This window comes from Helianthus annuus, chromosome 4 (genome assembly GCF_002127325.2).
Source record: "Helianthus annuus cultivar XRQ/B chromosome 4, HanXRQr2.0-SUNRISE, whole genome shotgun sequence".
In the NCBI taxonomy this organism is placed as follows: Eukaryota; Viridiplantae; Streptophyta; class Magnoliopsida; order Asterales; family Asteraceae; genus Helianthus; species Helianthus annuus.
In genome coordinates, this window is record NC_035436.2 from 37,242,257 (window position 1) to 37,259,286 (window position 17,030).

At 36.1% G+C, this 17,030-nt stretch overlaps 1 protein-coding gene across 1 annotated transcript; it reads right to left on the reverse strand.

Moving 5' to 3' along the window:
• Positions 1-10,959: 10,959 nt before the first annotated feature.
• LOC110936187 (subtilisin-like protease SBT1.7) lies at positions 10,960-15,968 on the reverse strand. Its single transcript, XM_022178528.2, has 3 exons — positions 14,878-15,968; positions 13,706-14,431; positions 10,960-11,623 (listed from the first exon to the last, which is right to left on the reverse strand). Exons 1-3 carry the CDS (start codon positions 15,908-15,910, stop codon positions 11,100-11,102), a joined length of 2,283 nt encoding a protein of 760 aa, XP_022034220.1. The 5' UTR covers positions 15,911-15,968; the 3' UTR covers positions 10,960-11,099.
• Positions 15,969-17,030: the final 1,062 nt, after the last annotated feature.

Below are 17,030 nucleotides of genomic sequence, written 5' to 3' on the forward strand. Positions count from 1 at the left end.
AGTTCCTCTTTGTAACTCCATTACGTAAGTCATCACTCTCTTGTGTTGCGTCGACGTGTAACTGGGATTCTGGTTCGAACCAAAATGATATACCACTGAATCATCAGTACCCTCGGATGGAAGTGATGCTCAGTGTGTTGCGGGGTTTGGTTTCAAAAGCTGAAAAGACGTTCCCCTGTTTTATTTCCCATGAATTCACAGCTCCCCGCTGTGCTAAGGAGGTCGAAGTTGCGCAATCTTCGAATATCCGATGATAAATCTACGATGGTATTCAGCGAACCCAAGGGATTGCTGTCTCCTAGAAGGAATTTGAAATTGCATAAGGTCAATCTGATATTCCACCTGACGATGTGGAGGTAAACCAGGTAACTCTCCAGAAAACACGCTAGAAAATTCATGAACAACTGGAAGGTACTCGATCTTCCTTTCTTCAGGTTGCGAATCGGTAAGGAGAGCTAGAATAGCAGGGTAGCCCTTTCGTAGACACTTCTGGGCTTCCATGGCTGAGGTGATGCCAACCATGGCACCACTACGATGATCTTGAACGGATAAGAATTCCCCACTAGGGAGAGGGATACACACGATTTTCTCTTTACAACGAATTTCCGCTTGATGCATAGATAACCAAATCATGTCAACGGCCATGTCAAAACTTACAAGGGTATCGGGAGGTAGGTCAATGTCGAACACTTGACCCATGAGATCATGTTTACAACCAAAAGGAACATGAGAAGCTTCTATCGTTTTGCTATCAGCTAATTCTACTACATGCTTATTTACAAGAGGTGTGGGAGTCAGTCCTAACTGACGACTGAACCCCAAAGACAAATAACTCCAATCGAAATCAGAGTCGAATAAAACAGAAACAAAATATCATTCAAAGAAGACGTACCGGTCTCAACATTGCCCTTCATTGCGAGCTTCCCCGGCGCCAATAGTAAATACTCTTCCACTTGCCCCGTTCCCACCGTTGTTCCCGTTGTTGTTATTCCTTGCGTTGTTGTTGCCAGCACTCTGGTTAAGCTGAGGGCAATCCCGCTTAAAATGACCCTCATCACTACACTGAAAGCACCCCTTTTGATTCCCCCGATTCTGTTGAGGCTGTTGCCTCTCCTGTTGCTGTGGCTGCTGCTGCGGCTGCTTTGGAAGCCAGACCCTACAATCTTTAGCCATATGACCCACATTGTTGCACCTATGACATACCCGGGTGCATGGCCCGTGATGGTGGATCATACACTTATCACACTTTGGTAGCTTTCCTGCGTAAGAACCCTGATTTGAATTGTTGCTATGATTCTGGTTCACAGAAGTCGACTGGCTGAAACTATGGTGGATGTTGTTGTCTGCCCTTTTCTGAGATTGACTAGCACTGGTTGCTTTGTCAGTATTGTTCCATTTGCGCTTGTTATCACTGGCAGGGGTGGTAGCTGTAGCAGTCGAGGTAATAGCAGAAACACGTGGCGGCAAGTTGCCACGTTCGACTTCTTGGTCAGTAATCTTATGTGCCAAACGGACGATACGGGGCAGATTGTCTAGGTTTGCAGCAGTAAGGTACACCTTAACAGCTGGTGCTAAGCCCTTGAGATACAACTCAATTCGCCGATGTGGGGGTCGAGACATGTTAGGGCACAAAGTTGCTAAATCATTAGACCTCCTAGTGAACGCTTCAATCTCAGATCCCTCCATTTTTAGATTGTAGTACTCGTTCTCCAGTTTCTGAACCTCATCACGAGGACAATACTCCTCTCGCATCAACTCCTTGAAATCATCCCAAGTAGTGGCATTCGCCATCTCAATACCCAACATCTGAACCTGGGCATTCCACCATGTCAGGGCACCATCCTCGAGTGTGCCCGTAGCATACTTCACTCTGTCCCCAGCAGGAGAGTTACACATTGCAAATACCGATTCTGCCTTCTCAAACCATCGCAGGAGTCCTACAGCCCCTTCAGTCCCACTGAAGGTCTGTGGCATACAATCCATGAACATCTTGTACGTGCAAGCAGGTGGAGTAGGTGGACTGTTTTGATTCGCAGGTTGACCAACCTGGTAAGCCGCTAGGGCTTCAGCTACACGAGTGTTGATCAAGTTGGTTAATTCAGCCTGAGTCATCGCAATGTGACCACGTCCATGTCCTCGTCTACTCATGATTCTATATATATACAGAGGGAACAAGTTTTAAGAGTCGAAATGGGGTACAAGTCAAGTATCACGTTGAAATCTACAAACTACCAAGTTAACACACAATAGGGCAGAACCCTTCTCATGCTCGTTAAGCCTCACTGGAACTTACATGCACCTCGCGTTATTATTATGTGTGCACCCATAATAATAAGGCGATTTGCATACTTATCTCAGTGCCTCTTAACTTGCGCTAAAAGTTTCCCCACATTCAAATAGCAAACGAAAGGTTTTACAGGATCAAGAATCACAATAGTCGAATGGGAGTGTCACACTAACAATTCACATAACAGGGGCTGGTAACATAAGGGCTCATACTGTTGTGCCAAGTGTGCATTCACGTGTAATGTTATACATAAGTGTACACTAGATATACTATGCAATAGTAAATGAGAAACGAACCTTGCAGTCTGGAGCTGAGCGTCATGGTCGATTTCGGTACTGTTCGGTTATAGTCTGGTTTTATGAAAACGTTTTAAAACCAAGTTCACTATAACCAGTGGCTCTGATACCAAACTGTCACACCCACAAAATACCACCCATGGGAAACCCTAGTAGGCGTGTGACAAACCAATAACGAGCCACCAATCATATTGAACCAATCACAAGTTGTTAAATAAATCATCAATTATTAATAAAAAGTGCCATCAATAAGTTTAAATGGAAACCAACATGTTCAGCGGAAGCAATTAATAAACCAAGTTAAACTGTTTCGAAACCAATGAATAACATTAATAATTCAAACACATGAATCCTTCCAGTCGACCCATGACCACTCCAGCTACTCCAGACAGCAAGTTCCCACATCCAAGATACCTAACAACCTGCGAGCATGCAATAAATGTATCAGACAACGCTGGTGAGTTCATAGTTTTATGAAAACGTTGATTACCAAGTGTTTAGTTAATCCATTGAATTTAATTCCGAAAGTAATGTTGATAATACCCCGAATACAAGACGGCTCCTGATTATTTTGCCCTTTCCCCAATGCTCCTATCAAAGCATTGGTCATGACCAGGTCATTAGTTCAACACCCGTCCTCCCAGGAACGGGGTGAGGTTGCCAAACCTAAGTAGCGCTACTAACTAATACCATGTTACCTTCCAGGTAACCAAACAACACGGAGGGACTTTAATGGTGATAGGATGAGTATATTATCCAACATTCCCGTTTTTACCCAAAAGACTTGTCCCTCCCCGGGATACCCACTGACTGTCCCTACCACCGGGACGCATGCTCAAGAGATGAACTCACCTTTGGTTTGCTCGGTAGAATTAATTACACATTTAACACAATGATCAATCAAACCCTATCATATTACACGTAACAATCAGTTCCACATTTACGTAAGTCACATGTTTCAGGAATAGTGCACAGATGTTAGACAAGTTGTACAAGTTGTATCGAGTAGTCAATGTTGTTCATATCTCACACAATATTTGACCTATTGCACGTAACAAACAATAATTATCATTTAACACATTGTAATCATGCATGTCCACAACTCATGGTTCGATTAACAGTTTCCCATAGCCAAATGGCCCAATGACATGTACATCGTCCCAACCAGGAAGTGTGTGGCCTAAAAATGTGAGAGCCCAATAAGCGGTGTAGTCGCAACAAGCGTGGATGACCCGTAAATGGGTGCGGCTCAACACCGCTTGATCTATTTAGAATGTGGCCCATCCCATTGCTCCGGGTGAGTGCACATTTGAGCCCAGCCCATCAGGACTACACGGCTACCCCCAAGTCGCTACAGTGCAGGCCCAGATGCTGTTGGGGTGGGCCTGCTGTTTGTTTGGTCCGATTGACGGTGTGAAGCCCAAGGGTGTTGACATATTACAATTCCACTTCAATTTATACCAAATTAGGTTTACAAAACTATTTCTGGTTATAATTCCATCTCCATCCACACATCAATAATTCCTAACTATCAATTTTATAATACCTCCATGACTTATATCACACATTAACATCACCGAATCACTGTTATAATTTACCAATCAAGCCCTAGTGTTTAAGCATATGATCAAGATTCTAACGATTTAGATACTCACAACCCTAAGTTATCAAGATTATAACATAGAGTATAATTTATGGATTCATCATTTAATCACTATCATCGCTTCATCATGTTAATCGACCCTGACATGAAATTTGTATCATCAGATGAACATCATCACATCCCCTAATTTCGTGTTTAACCCCTCCCCCTAGCCAATTCTCCCCACTCGATCATTCGATTTAAAACCAATTTATGAAATACTCTAAAACGACTCTAATCATGCATGCTACTAATATTTGTCACAATTATAATCACATATACAACAACGAACATGCAGGAAAACTCAATTTAACTATAAACATGCAAAGTTTATTCCAACTTATAGCTAAGTCAGCACTTCAAACGATCATGGTTACCTTAAAGATCGAACCCGGACAGATTAGAGAGTGAGACGAGAGCGGTGAAACCCGAATACACGACACTGGCTGAATCGCGGTCGTAGAACACGATTTGGAACTGATGCGACAGGGAATACAGTGGTCACGATGGAGTTGTGGCTGTGAAGATGGGTGAATCAATCAACAAGATATATAACAAAGTTCAAAAGAGGAAACAAACGTCGACCAAATCGTACCTGATCGTGTGATCCGAGAACTAAAGCGACCGAACCGGTGGCGCGAACAGAGGTGTGGTGATAATCAAACAACAACTAGCGGAGAGAATCAAACGATATGCGGAGTTGAATGATGGATCAAAAGCTTAAAACTATATGAAGTAGGCGATAACAAACCCCAGTGTTCGGCTTAATCGTTTGAATGAATTTGAATTCAAAGATAGAGTTTAATATAGATGGATGGATGTGTAGATATAAACCAATGTTGCTGAAGTATAATATAATATATTACTTTCATGTTTTTTTTTTTTTTTTTGAAACGTAGCACAATATACATACTCAAAAGTTAATTGAATTTAACTAAAAATTAGATATTAGTATTTTTTATAGAAATACAAATATTATTATTATCCGTGTATCTAAATTATCGAAAATTTAAACTGAGATAGTTAACCGAATTAACCTAAGAATGTGAGTTGTCACAGAAGAGCTTCACAACGAACTAAACCACGTCCAAAACGGAGCTAAGATAAATGAGATATTGATGCTCTAAGTTGGGTGTTTGAAACATTGAATTCTGAAACAAAAGGGAAAGTTGCACCTTGTCCCACATAGAACGAGAGATGAAACTTAAATGGGTATTTAAGTGGGAACTCTCCATCCTTATTGTTTCATGGAAGCACACACTAAGTGTACTCGCGAAGGGTGCGGAGCACCCTAACTCGCACTCACACGCGCGCGCGCGCGTGGCGTGGGCGATGAGGCGCAATGTGGCACTTTAATGGCGCACTTTGCACTTCGCACGCTCGCGCCGCTTGAGAGCTGCTTTTGTATTTTTGACCACCTGCGCGTGGTGGAGCACAAGGGTTGCAAGGATCAGGTGGTTAGTGACGTGGCATGCAGGCGCATGACCCTGGTGGGTCCGCGCGCAGTGGCGCATGACGTGGCAGTCTAGCACGTCTGCGCGCGAGTACACGTGGCATGAAGGCGCGCGGTTGCGCGCATGGAGCATGGGGCCTGATGTAACGTGCACGACGCACCAGAGTCAGCCAATACGGCGCGACTGTGTGGTGTGCTCATATAGTCTCACAGGTGACGTGGCGCACGCGCGCATGGACCTGAGTCAGTATAGCGCACGCACGCATGAGCGTGCCGACTTTCATGCGCAAGGGGGCGCGCGCAGACGCTTCCAGCATTGAATGACAGTGCAGTTACAGTTCAGCTTTGAAACCGCCGAGTCAAACGGTTTTGACTGAGAATTAAATGACGAATTAAATTGCATTGAAGACGTTTAATGCAATTTATGCCTCTTATTTAATTTGTTTTTGGTTGTTTCAAATCAGAGGCTGTTAGTCACTACAGAAGAGACCAACAACACAACAACAAATTCAACTTTCTCTCAACAGCTTTCTGATCTTCTACTTGCTCTCTTCAAGGTAGCCTTCGGGTTGTAGGTCAGCTCCGGAAGTACTACTGGGAAACAAAACGAGTACTCCTGGGAGACTCGGAATTTGTTTTAAGGGAAGCGTATTGAACACGTGCCTCAGTCTTCGATTTCATCCTTTTCTTTTATTTCCTTTATTTCAGTTGTAATTGTAATAGTATTTCTGCTTTCTCAATTTCTGTATTGTAATCTTCAAATAAAATTTGTTTTATTTTATTTAAATTATGTGAATGGTTCCTACATTTCTTTCTAATCGTTTTATGCAAAAATATCTAGCGGGCTTTCCTAATATATCTTTATGTTCAACTTTGACTTTTCTTATTCAAAATCAGATTTTAGACACTGTTTGATCCTACGTGTTAAATTTTCAATGATAGTATATAGGGGAAGGTTCATTTGAGAAGAAATTTAATGTGAGAAGAAAAAGAAGAAAGGACATATTAGTAAAATGCTGTTTCATTTATAACTCATATCATTAATTTTTCTCTCTTTAATTAATTAGTCAACTAATTATTAATTATCTTACATATAATCTACAAAACCTACACATATCAAAATTTTCCTACATATACCCTACACATTATAGAATTTTATCCTACACACCTCAAAATATATCCTACACAACTCGTGATTTATCATACACAACTAGTAATTTATTCTACACTTTAAATTAAGTTGTTTTTTTTTTAATTTGAAAAAAGTATATATCTTGAAAAGGAGTTACAAATTTAATTTAGCTTGTTATTAAAGGGGAAGAATACACATTAATGATTTATGTAAGTTTACCAATATACCCTTATATTATTAAAATTAAATACAAATATTAAATGAAGTAAAATGAAGCATTCTTATTGTTTGAAACTTGTTCTTTTTTCTTCTTACAAATAAGTTCTTCTCATTTGAACTCCCCACTAGACTACTATAGGCAAATGGTTTATAGTTTGGATCATGAAATTCCATCTTTCTATATATTAGGAGAATACCACATACAGTAAGTTTTGCATATGTATTGCATGAATTATATATAGGATGAGATATCTATATTCCAAGGAGAGGATATATACAACCCTTGGGGGGGGGGGTTGTGTTATATGTATTGTTTTAATGGTTTAGAAGTATGTTAAATAAAAGAAAGAGTTATTTGCCGAAATTGTCCCTGAGGTTTGGGCACGTTTGCCAGTTTCGTTCAAAATGACACTTTTGTACCAAATTGTCCCCAACGTTTGTAACTTTTTGTCATTTTCATCCAAACCACTAACTTAGTTTATTTTTTCTGTTAAGTTAAGGATACTTGGATGAAAGCAGCAAATATAAAACCACAGGGACGATTTTGGCAATTTACTCAGACCCTTTTTAATTTCTTTTATTTAATTATTTTTGTTACATATATAATAAAAAAGAATATACATGGAATTTTCAGAAAAAAAAAAATTAATAGTTTTGTCACATAATTTTTATAAATTTTCATCAAAATCACTAACTTAGTTTATTTTTTCAATTAAGGTGAAGGATGTTTTAAATTTAATAAATTAAGACAGAAATTAATTTACAGCTTCTTTATATAAATCATTTTTATAAAGATAAAACGTCATTGGTGTGCAACACATAACAATCGATTACAACTTTTAGTATCTATCAGTTGTAGAGATACAAAAAAATTGTAAAACATTACATATTTTTTAAATGTGTTGAGCCTCTAGAAAATATGTTGGTAGAAATAAAATTTTTATTTAATTAAGATTATGAAGGTAACTAACTAATACTTATTCTGAGTGCCTTGAGTAAAGAAACTTTTGGTTCATAGCATTATGATTACAATTTAGTGGGTAATTTTAAGGTTTGGTAATGATACGCTGTTTGATAGGGGGCACTGGCTTCTGTTTTTCCTTAGGAGCGAATTTAAAAGAGTAAAAGATCAATTACAAACTTGGTACATATGATAAGATTTTTTATTTGACTTTTTTCAATAAGGTCACCAGCATTTTAGTTTTATAAAATTTAGAGGTTTAAGTAGATTTTATTTTTATAAAACCGATCTATATAAAAATTAGAAATTAATTTCTGTCTTAGTTTATAAACATCCTTCGGCTTAGTAGAAAAATTAACTTAGTAAGTGGTTGGAAGAAAATTTATAAAAAATTATGTGACAAAACTATTATTTTTTTCATATAAAAATTGCATGTATATACTTTTTTATTATATAAGTAACAAGATTAATTAAATAAAAGAGTTTGAGTAAATTGCCAAAATCGTCCCTGTGGTTTTAGATTTGCCAGTTTCATCCAAATATGCTCCACTTAACAGAAAAAATAAACTAAGTTAGTGGTTTGGATGAAAATGGCAAAAAATTACAAACGTTGGGGGCAATTTGATACAACAGTGTCATTTTGGACGAAAATGACAAAACTGCCCAAACTTCAGGGGCGATTTTGGCAATTAACTCTAAAAGAAAAATTAGTTTTTGGTATATTGTTATTAAAAAATCAGTAAAATATTAGTTACATGAGTTTGGAAAAGTTGATACTTTTTTATATAAAAAAAAACCAGTTAATAATATATCAAATCCTGTTATGGTGTAATTTAGAAATATGGTTATTATAATATTTGCGGTTCAAAAAAAAATTTAGAGTTTGTTTAGCGTTACTATTTCTGTTAACTGCCTCAATCTTAAACAGAGAAAATCATCCCTCAATCTTCAACACTTAAATAGTATAATGAGCCATAACTATTCAAGTTTTGCATAACACTTGTATTTTATCTTTATATTATTATTTATCTAAGTTATAATAAAAGACTCCAAATAATGTCACATGTCTCTTTCAACCATATAAATTTTATTTATAATTATTTAATAAATTTCTTTTAATATTAATATTAAATAGGATTAAGACCCGCCCGCGTTGCGGCGCGGGTACATCGTAAACATTGAATGGAATGGTCCAAACGTTACGTTATATGATGCATTAACCATATGAAAACACACATTTCGACGTATCCAGTTGAACTCAATGTAACATGTATAAGCATTGTGATTGGATCAAACGTAAAGCAAATCAAATTCATATCGAACAATCATAAGGTATTATATGTGACTCAACTCATACATAGAAAACGTAATGGGTATGAAGGAAAATCTACACATGTAATCGAAAGGGATTAATTAGAGCTTTCGAAAAAAAGGGGAGAAAAAGAAACCATAATTTGACTCCACTCGGTTCAAAACAAACTTTACGAAACATACATAATATAAACACGAAAAATATTATATTTGACCTGAGTCATTTCCCAAAAAAGTTTACGTCGAAAGGTAGAACAACTTGAATTTATACCGAAACGTACATAAAAATATGCACGTAAAAATGGTTTATTTAAACGAAAACATATTATATTTTTCGTCTATAAAAAAAGTTTACGACGGAATATAGAACAAATCATATTTATACTTACCCGTACATAAAATATGCACGTACAAAATAGTTTTGAAGTAAAAGAAGTATAGGGGTAAACCTAAATAAAATATTAGTAAAAAATTTAATAGGTTAAAAACGTTAGTAAAACCGTGCCAAGTAGCACCAATGCCACAACAACATCGACTCTCAAAATGGTAAAAATAAAATAGATAAAATAGGAAAAATTACACTGAACGAAAAGAAGATGTAAAATCGTTGAACCACGCACGCCCGTTACAGTGTGTTAATGCGAAGAAATTAACCAGAAACGTAAAACGTAGAAAATAATAACTTAGTCGATCTAGGACCCGCCCGTTGCGGCGAACTTGTCAAAAGAGAAAAAATGGACACGTTGCGACGGGTCTGTCAAATATGAAAAAATAGAGCAAAAAAACGTTGAACCTCAGATGCACGTTACGACGTGTTAACTCGTAAAATTTAGAACGAAACGTAAAACTTGCGAAAGATAAAAAGTACGGGGACCAAAGTTGTAAATAATAAAGTGTTGTGTTAAATTATAAAATATGGAAAACTTTGGGTTAAAAGTAAAAAAATTAAAAGGGGTTAAAATACAAAATATGAAAATGTTTGGGTTAAAAGTGAAAAATCAATTTTTTTTTTTTGAAAAACTTCCCAAGCTTGGAGTACAACACCACAATGTAACAAAAAATTGCTAATTTATAATATGGAAATAACTAATATATAGATATCATTTATTTTTATCCTTATCTTTATCTAAGATTAATAAATAACTTCAATTTTGCAATTTAGACTCTTTGTTTTTTTATTTTTAACCCAAAATTTTTCATCTTTTGCAGTTTAATCTCAACTCTTTTTTTATTTTCAATTTTGGTCCACCATACTTATCATCTTTCCGAAGTTTTTCAGTTCGTTCTAAATTTTGGGAGTTAATGCACCACAACGTACGTGTGAGGTTTAACATTTTTTTCATATATTTTTTCCCGTTTGACTGGCCGTCGCAGCACATCTATTTTTCTCCGTTTAACAAGTTCGACCGACGCGCGGGTCCTGGATTTACTTAGTTATTTTTTCTATGTTTTACGTTTCGATTTAATTTCTCTACAACAAGCATTCGTGATTCAAAGATTTCATGTCTGCTTTTTGGTAGGCGTTATTTTTTTCGTTTTTATTTAATTTGTTTTTACGAGCTTTTTCGATGTTGATGGTCGCTGCCAGTGGTATAGCATTGGTACTACTTGACACAGTTTTACAAAGAAATGGTAGTCGTTATATATAGAACAACCACTGCAACGCAAGAGCTTAATACTAGTATATTATATATTCAGTGGTATTAACACATACTTGTATGATATAGTATTTTTGCATCACATACTTGCATAGTTGCATCATATAGTATTTTTACATCACTTGTGTAACTTACAAACTTCAACTTGATGCATCAAAAGCAGATACAATTGGACTTCGAACAACATGGTGTCCATTTACCTCGAGCCAAGTTAGATACACACTGTTACCAAAATACCCACCTTTGATTCGATTAGCAGCACTTATATCAACATCAACGATGACCTCAAACTTGGCCGTGCTGTATTTACCTTTAAAGTAGATCATAGATGGCTTGACAACAACGTTCATACCTGTTGGGGGAGTATTCACCTCCGCTCGATACGAACAACTTGACATCCCTACATTCGTTAACGTTCTTTGAAACGTGTAACGAGTGGTATTCGTATTGTTTAAGATTAGAATAAACGAAGGGTAGTTAAGATCAAGGGTCGCATTCGCACAATTAACCTCTGGTTTCTTTGAAATGATTCGGATCTCGTGTGGTGTGTAACCCATAGCACAAAGATAGTTGATGTAATCGTGAGGTTGAATGTCGTAAAACAGACCCGGATCCATGGCGTTGTTTGGATTAACATGGCCCGCACCGTAATCAAGAGAGGTACCTTATATTAGCAGGAATATATTGTTAGGGTTTACTGTTATATCATTGCCATACGAAAATTAAGATGATATTATTTGCTTACATTATATTATCAATCTAACTTATAATAAAACACTCCAAATAATGACACATGACATGCTTCAACATCATAAATTTTATTTATTATTTAATAAATTTCTTTTAATATTAATATTAATAACTAATATATATCTATCTACTATAATAAAATAAACCAAGTTTTGAACACGTGTCATTCATTGAAGCCATCTATTTTTATAGATAATTAATATCAATTAATAGATAATTATACAATTAAATTTAATATAAATTTAAACAATTCATATAGGAGATAATATATATAATATTTTAAAATAGAGTAAATTACAAAAATCGTCCTTTATGTATGTCACTTATTGCAAACTGTGTCTTTTGCCTTCAATAATTATAGAAAACGCACTCGATGTTTGTAAACTGTTGTAAGCTATGTCCTTTAGCCCTAACTCAGTTAATTTAAATGATTTATTTATTTTATTAAACGAAAATAGTTAAGGGTAAAACCTATTTCAAAAATGTTTAAAACGTGTTTCTTGGTTCTATACTTATATTTTCGTGTTCAATCCTCAACTCAAATGCGGTAATCACTATGTTTACGTGACATTTATAAAAATAATCACCGCAATCACCCCATCCATCGTATATCGAGTATATCCGTTAGTTTTTTTTTGAGATATAAATTTTTATTAGATTCATTCAACCCGTGTAATAAACGAGGTTTTTTAAAGATATAACATTTTTATTTTTTTTACTATACCAAATTCTATTTATGCAACTCTTGTAATACTCGGGGTTTTAAAAATATAACTTTTTTTTATTATGTAGTATATAAAATTAGATTTATTCAATACATATAATACATATGATTTATAAAGATATAACTTTTTATTGTTTGTTTATATAAAATTACATGTGTTCAACCCGTATAACACTGCCTCCTGCTTTAGTCTCCCTAACAGTCGAACTTAGTCTCGCTCCCCAGCTCGACGAGGTTCTTAGAAATGTAACTTTTTTATAATTTAATATATAAAATTAAATTTACTCAACCCGTACAATACACGGGGTTCATAAAGATATAACTTTTTTATTATTTAATATATAAAATTACATTTATTAAACCAATGTAATAAACGAGATTTTTAAATACATATTGTTTTATTATTTGGTATATAAAATTGCATTTATTCAACTCGTGTAATAAACCAGATTTTTAAAGATATATTTTTTATTATTTGGTATATAAAATTGCATTTATTCAAACTCGTGTAATACACGGGGTTCTAACCTAGTATATATATATATATATCATTTATTTTTATTTTTATCCTTATCTTTATCTAATATTAATAAATAACTTCAATTTTGCAATTTAGACCCTACGTTTTTTAATTTTAACCCAAAGTTTTTCATATTTTACAATTTAATCCCAACTCTTTTTTATTTTCAATTTTGGTCCACCATACTTATCATCTTTCCCAAGTTTTTCTTTTCGTTCTAAATTTTGTGATTTAATACATCGTAACGTGCGTGTGAGGTTCAACATTTTTTCGTATATTTTTTCACGTTTGACTGGCCCGTCGCAACATATTTATTTTTCTCCGTTTAACAAGATCGACCAACGCGCGGGTTCTGGATTGACTTAGTTATTTTTTATGTTTTACGTTTCGGTTTAATTTCTCTGCAACGAGCGTTCGTGTTTCAAAGATTTTACGTATGCTTTTCGCTCGGCGTTATTTTTTTCGTTTTATTTAATTTGTTTTTTCGAGCTTTACCGGTGTTGGTGGTCGCTTACAGTGGTATAGCATTGATACTACTTGACATAGTTTTACAACAACCGCTGCAACGTAGGGGCTTAATACTAGTAAAATATAATATAGAGTTAGAGTTTATTGTTATATAATTCATATACCTAGAAATATTATTCGTCTAGGTTTTTTAGTTATTCTTTGTATACCAATAAAAGTAAATATATAAATAGTTGATTAATAATGTACATGCAATATTTACGGGTTTTTTTATTGTTCTATACCTGGTTTACTTGTGATCATATCTATGATTATGTCGTTGTTGTTGTCAAGAATATCGGCGGTTGTCATCATTGCAGACCGGATTGCAGCCGGACTCCAGTCACGATGGATAGATTTCAGTAACGCTGCTACGCCTACCACATGTGGGCAAGCCATGGATGTACCTGATTCGAGCTTAAAATCACTAAACAAATAATCATCTCCAATTTGCGCGCTTTCTCTATTCGGCGCCCATGCAGCCAAGATATCAACACCAGGAGCCAAAATATCGGGTTTTAGGATCCATGGAGATTGCCGACTGGGTCCTCTTGATGAGAAATACGCAACTTGTGGAGCTGGTTTAACACCCAACAAAGTTTCACCATACTTAACGTTAATACTGGCATTCTTTGTGTTGATTATGTACTTCTTTAACAATTTTCCGAGCTTCCGTTCCAGTACAACGAACGGAAATGTGAAGGAATCCGCAAACAGAAAGTCACCCATGTCTGAACTGATGATAGCTCCCGCAGCTCCCTTGGTTTCCAATTCAATGAATTCAAACAGTGATTTTGCATCATCAATTTCACAAAAAATGTACTTGCCTTTAACATCTTTGGGATCAAGTGCATTATAAGCACAACTTTCTTTGCTTCTATTTCCATATCCATAGTAAATATGAACCTTCTCTACCAACAGATTTTTAGGGAAAACCGATTTCCCAATTAGGGTTCCATAGCTCTGACCACCTGTAATTATTTTTATTTTCAGATGGTTTAGCAAAATTTGGTTTAGGAGTCTTTTTTCAATTTGTTTTGTTTTTTTAGACCCACTACCTAGGATAGCAAACACTCAAAGAATTTGTTTTTAATAGAATTTTTGTCGGCATGTCGAGAAGAAAACAACACCATGGATTTAAATTTAAAAGAAAAACTTAGATATTTGTAATTATTAAAGAAAAATCAAACTAAATGAAAACAATGTTTATAGAAACTTTTTAGAAGTTGGCTACTTTCGGTAGAAGGGTGTCTGGGCGGATCTATGTGTCTTGTTGGGTGGGCAGGCGGGTACACCCTTGAAAAAAAAATTAGCGTACCACACCCTTTAAAAATATGGTTGAACATCTCATCCATACGCCTAAGAAATGGTTCTTGGGTCACTAGAAAGTACAACAACTTTATATGTATCCAATTACCTGGTGTAACATAAGCTACGAAATCCCGGTCTACTGTTCCTGCACCAACAGTAGTGATCCATGGAGCTGCATTGAGGACAGTGTACGCACGAGGACCAGAATTACCAGCTGCACAAGATACAAGAATCCCTTTTTCCATAGCTGCAAATGCTCCAATAGCAATAGGGTTTTGATAAAATGGTGTTTCAGGAAACCCCAACGATAAAGACATCAGATCCACACCGTCTTCTATGGCTTGATCCATTCCAGCCAGCGTGTCAGTTGCTGCAGCTTCAAATGAGTCATTGAAGAACCCCACTTTGTACATTGCTAACTGGGCTTTCGGTGCTATTCCAGTTGCTGTCCCGTTTGCATACCCGAAATAATTAGCAAACTGAACACGACTACCAGCTGCTGTTGAAGATGTATGTGTCCCATGTCCAAGAAAATCTCTAGGGGAATCATAGTCATCTGTTTTTGAAATCTTTTCCTTTAGATGCTTCATCCCCTGGCTAAACGAACGCGCACCAATAAGTTTTTTGTTACAAAAACCTTTAGCTTCACATTTTCCACGCCAACGAGAAGGTGCTTCGGGCATCCCTTCGTCGTGAAAACTCTTACTTTCCGGCCAAATTCCACTGTCGATTATGCCAATAATCATATCCTCACCAAAACCAGAAACCGGCCACAACCCGGCTTCTTTCTTGAGTCCCAAAAATGTAGGTGTGCGCGTTGTGTGAAGCTGGCCAAGCTTCTCCTCAAACGTTGCAAGATGAGCCGGCATCTTTTGAAGCTGTTTGAGCTGGGACATGGTGAGGACTGCACTGAATCCGTCCATGACATGGTAATATGTGTAGAGATGGGTTGCTGGAGCTTCATCTGATAGTGATGAAAGTACAGAAGTGTACCAATGGTGGTGGTTAGAGAAGGGTGATGGCATCATTGATTTGTCCATATGAACAATGTAAGCTTGATGATCATCTGTTGAAGAGGATGACGTAATTGATATGACTATGAGAGTGAATATAAAGACGACATTCATAGGTTGCGCCATTTGGCTGGAATATGTTGTAAAATGAAAACAAATATATCTTAGGATATGTAGTTTGGATTGCCGAATTGTTATATGCATGATATTTAAGGACATAATGATGTAATTGTGACCATATAAGGTGCGGTATTATATGTATGGACAATATGATAACTTGGTCCTGTGGATGTAAATGAAGATAACTACTTAGCAGTTATCTACTAGTTATCTACGACAAATATATAATAACAAGAACAATGATCATAACGACTTTCAATTTATTATAATCACTAGGTTATAGCCCCGGGTATCAAACGAGTTTAAGGATAAAAATTATGTAACCTTATAACGTATGCACAATTTTTTTACCAATTTGATCATATATATTCGACCGTGATAGATGTTAGCTTTTCCAATCAAATATCGTAAATATATGATATCCATACCATATATAACAGTAACTAAAGCCATTTCAAATAAATATGTCTAATCATTTTTTATAATTAAGCCATTATAAAACATTTATACTCTCATCTTACTCTCCAATCTATTGTGGAGTTGCTAAGCCAATGTGAATCCACATTCGCTTTATGCTACCCAAACTGCGGTATTACTGACGTCATCAGATGCCATGTTACTAGTCATCAGATGCCGTGTTACTAGAGTCATCCCAATTATACAGGTATCTGATTTGCTTGTTTTTGAATATTATACTTGATTCCTCCGTATAAGGAGAGTTGATCTGTTTGTTTCTGTAGAATACGCCTCAATAAGGATACACCCTGGTGCCAAAGGTAAAGAACTTCAAATAGAAGACATTGTTTGATGAAATCAATTCATCCCTGTCCTTGAGCTCATGACCTTAATGTAAGGTATCTGTTTTTAAATAACAAGAATTGTTGAACGAAAACCAAAACAAAGCGGTGAAGAGGAACTTCCTGGCAACTTTAGTTGACCTCAGACTTCCATCTTATGTTTTAGTCAACATAAATAGGCATCTTTGCAAAATCAGTTTGGTGGTCAATTTTCAATTGGATAAAGCTTCCTTTTCCGGAGCAGCCGACTACGGGTCAAGAGATTTTGGCGACTGCGGTTGAGACGAATGGATCGAAGACTTGGAAGAAATTAATAGGGGTCGTGATAC

Excerpts from the sequence above, each read along its gene's own strand:
- LOC110936187 (XM_022178528.2), bottom strand. The coding sequence starts at position 15,910 with ATGGCGCAACCTATGAATGTCGTCTTTATATTCACTCTCATAGTCATA. Across the intron at positions 14,432-14,877 it reads CGTAGCTTATGTTACACCAG|GTGGTCAGAGCTATGGAACC; the intron begins GTAATTGGATAC and ends AAATAATTACAG. Across the intron at positions 11,624-13,705 it reads TATGATCACAAGTAAACCAG|GTACCTCTCTTGATTACGGT; the intron begins GTATAGAACAAT and ends TGCTAATATAAG.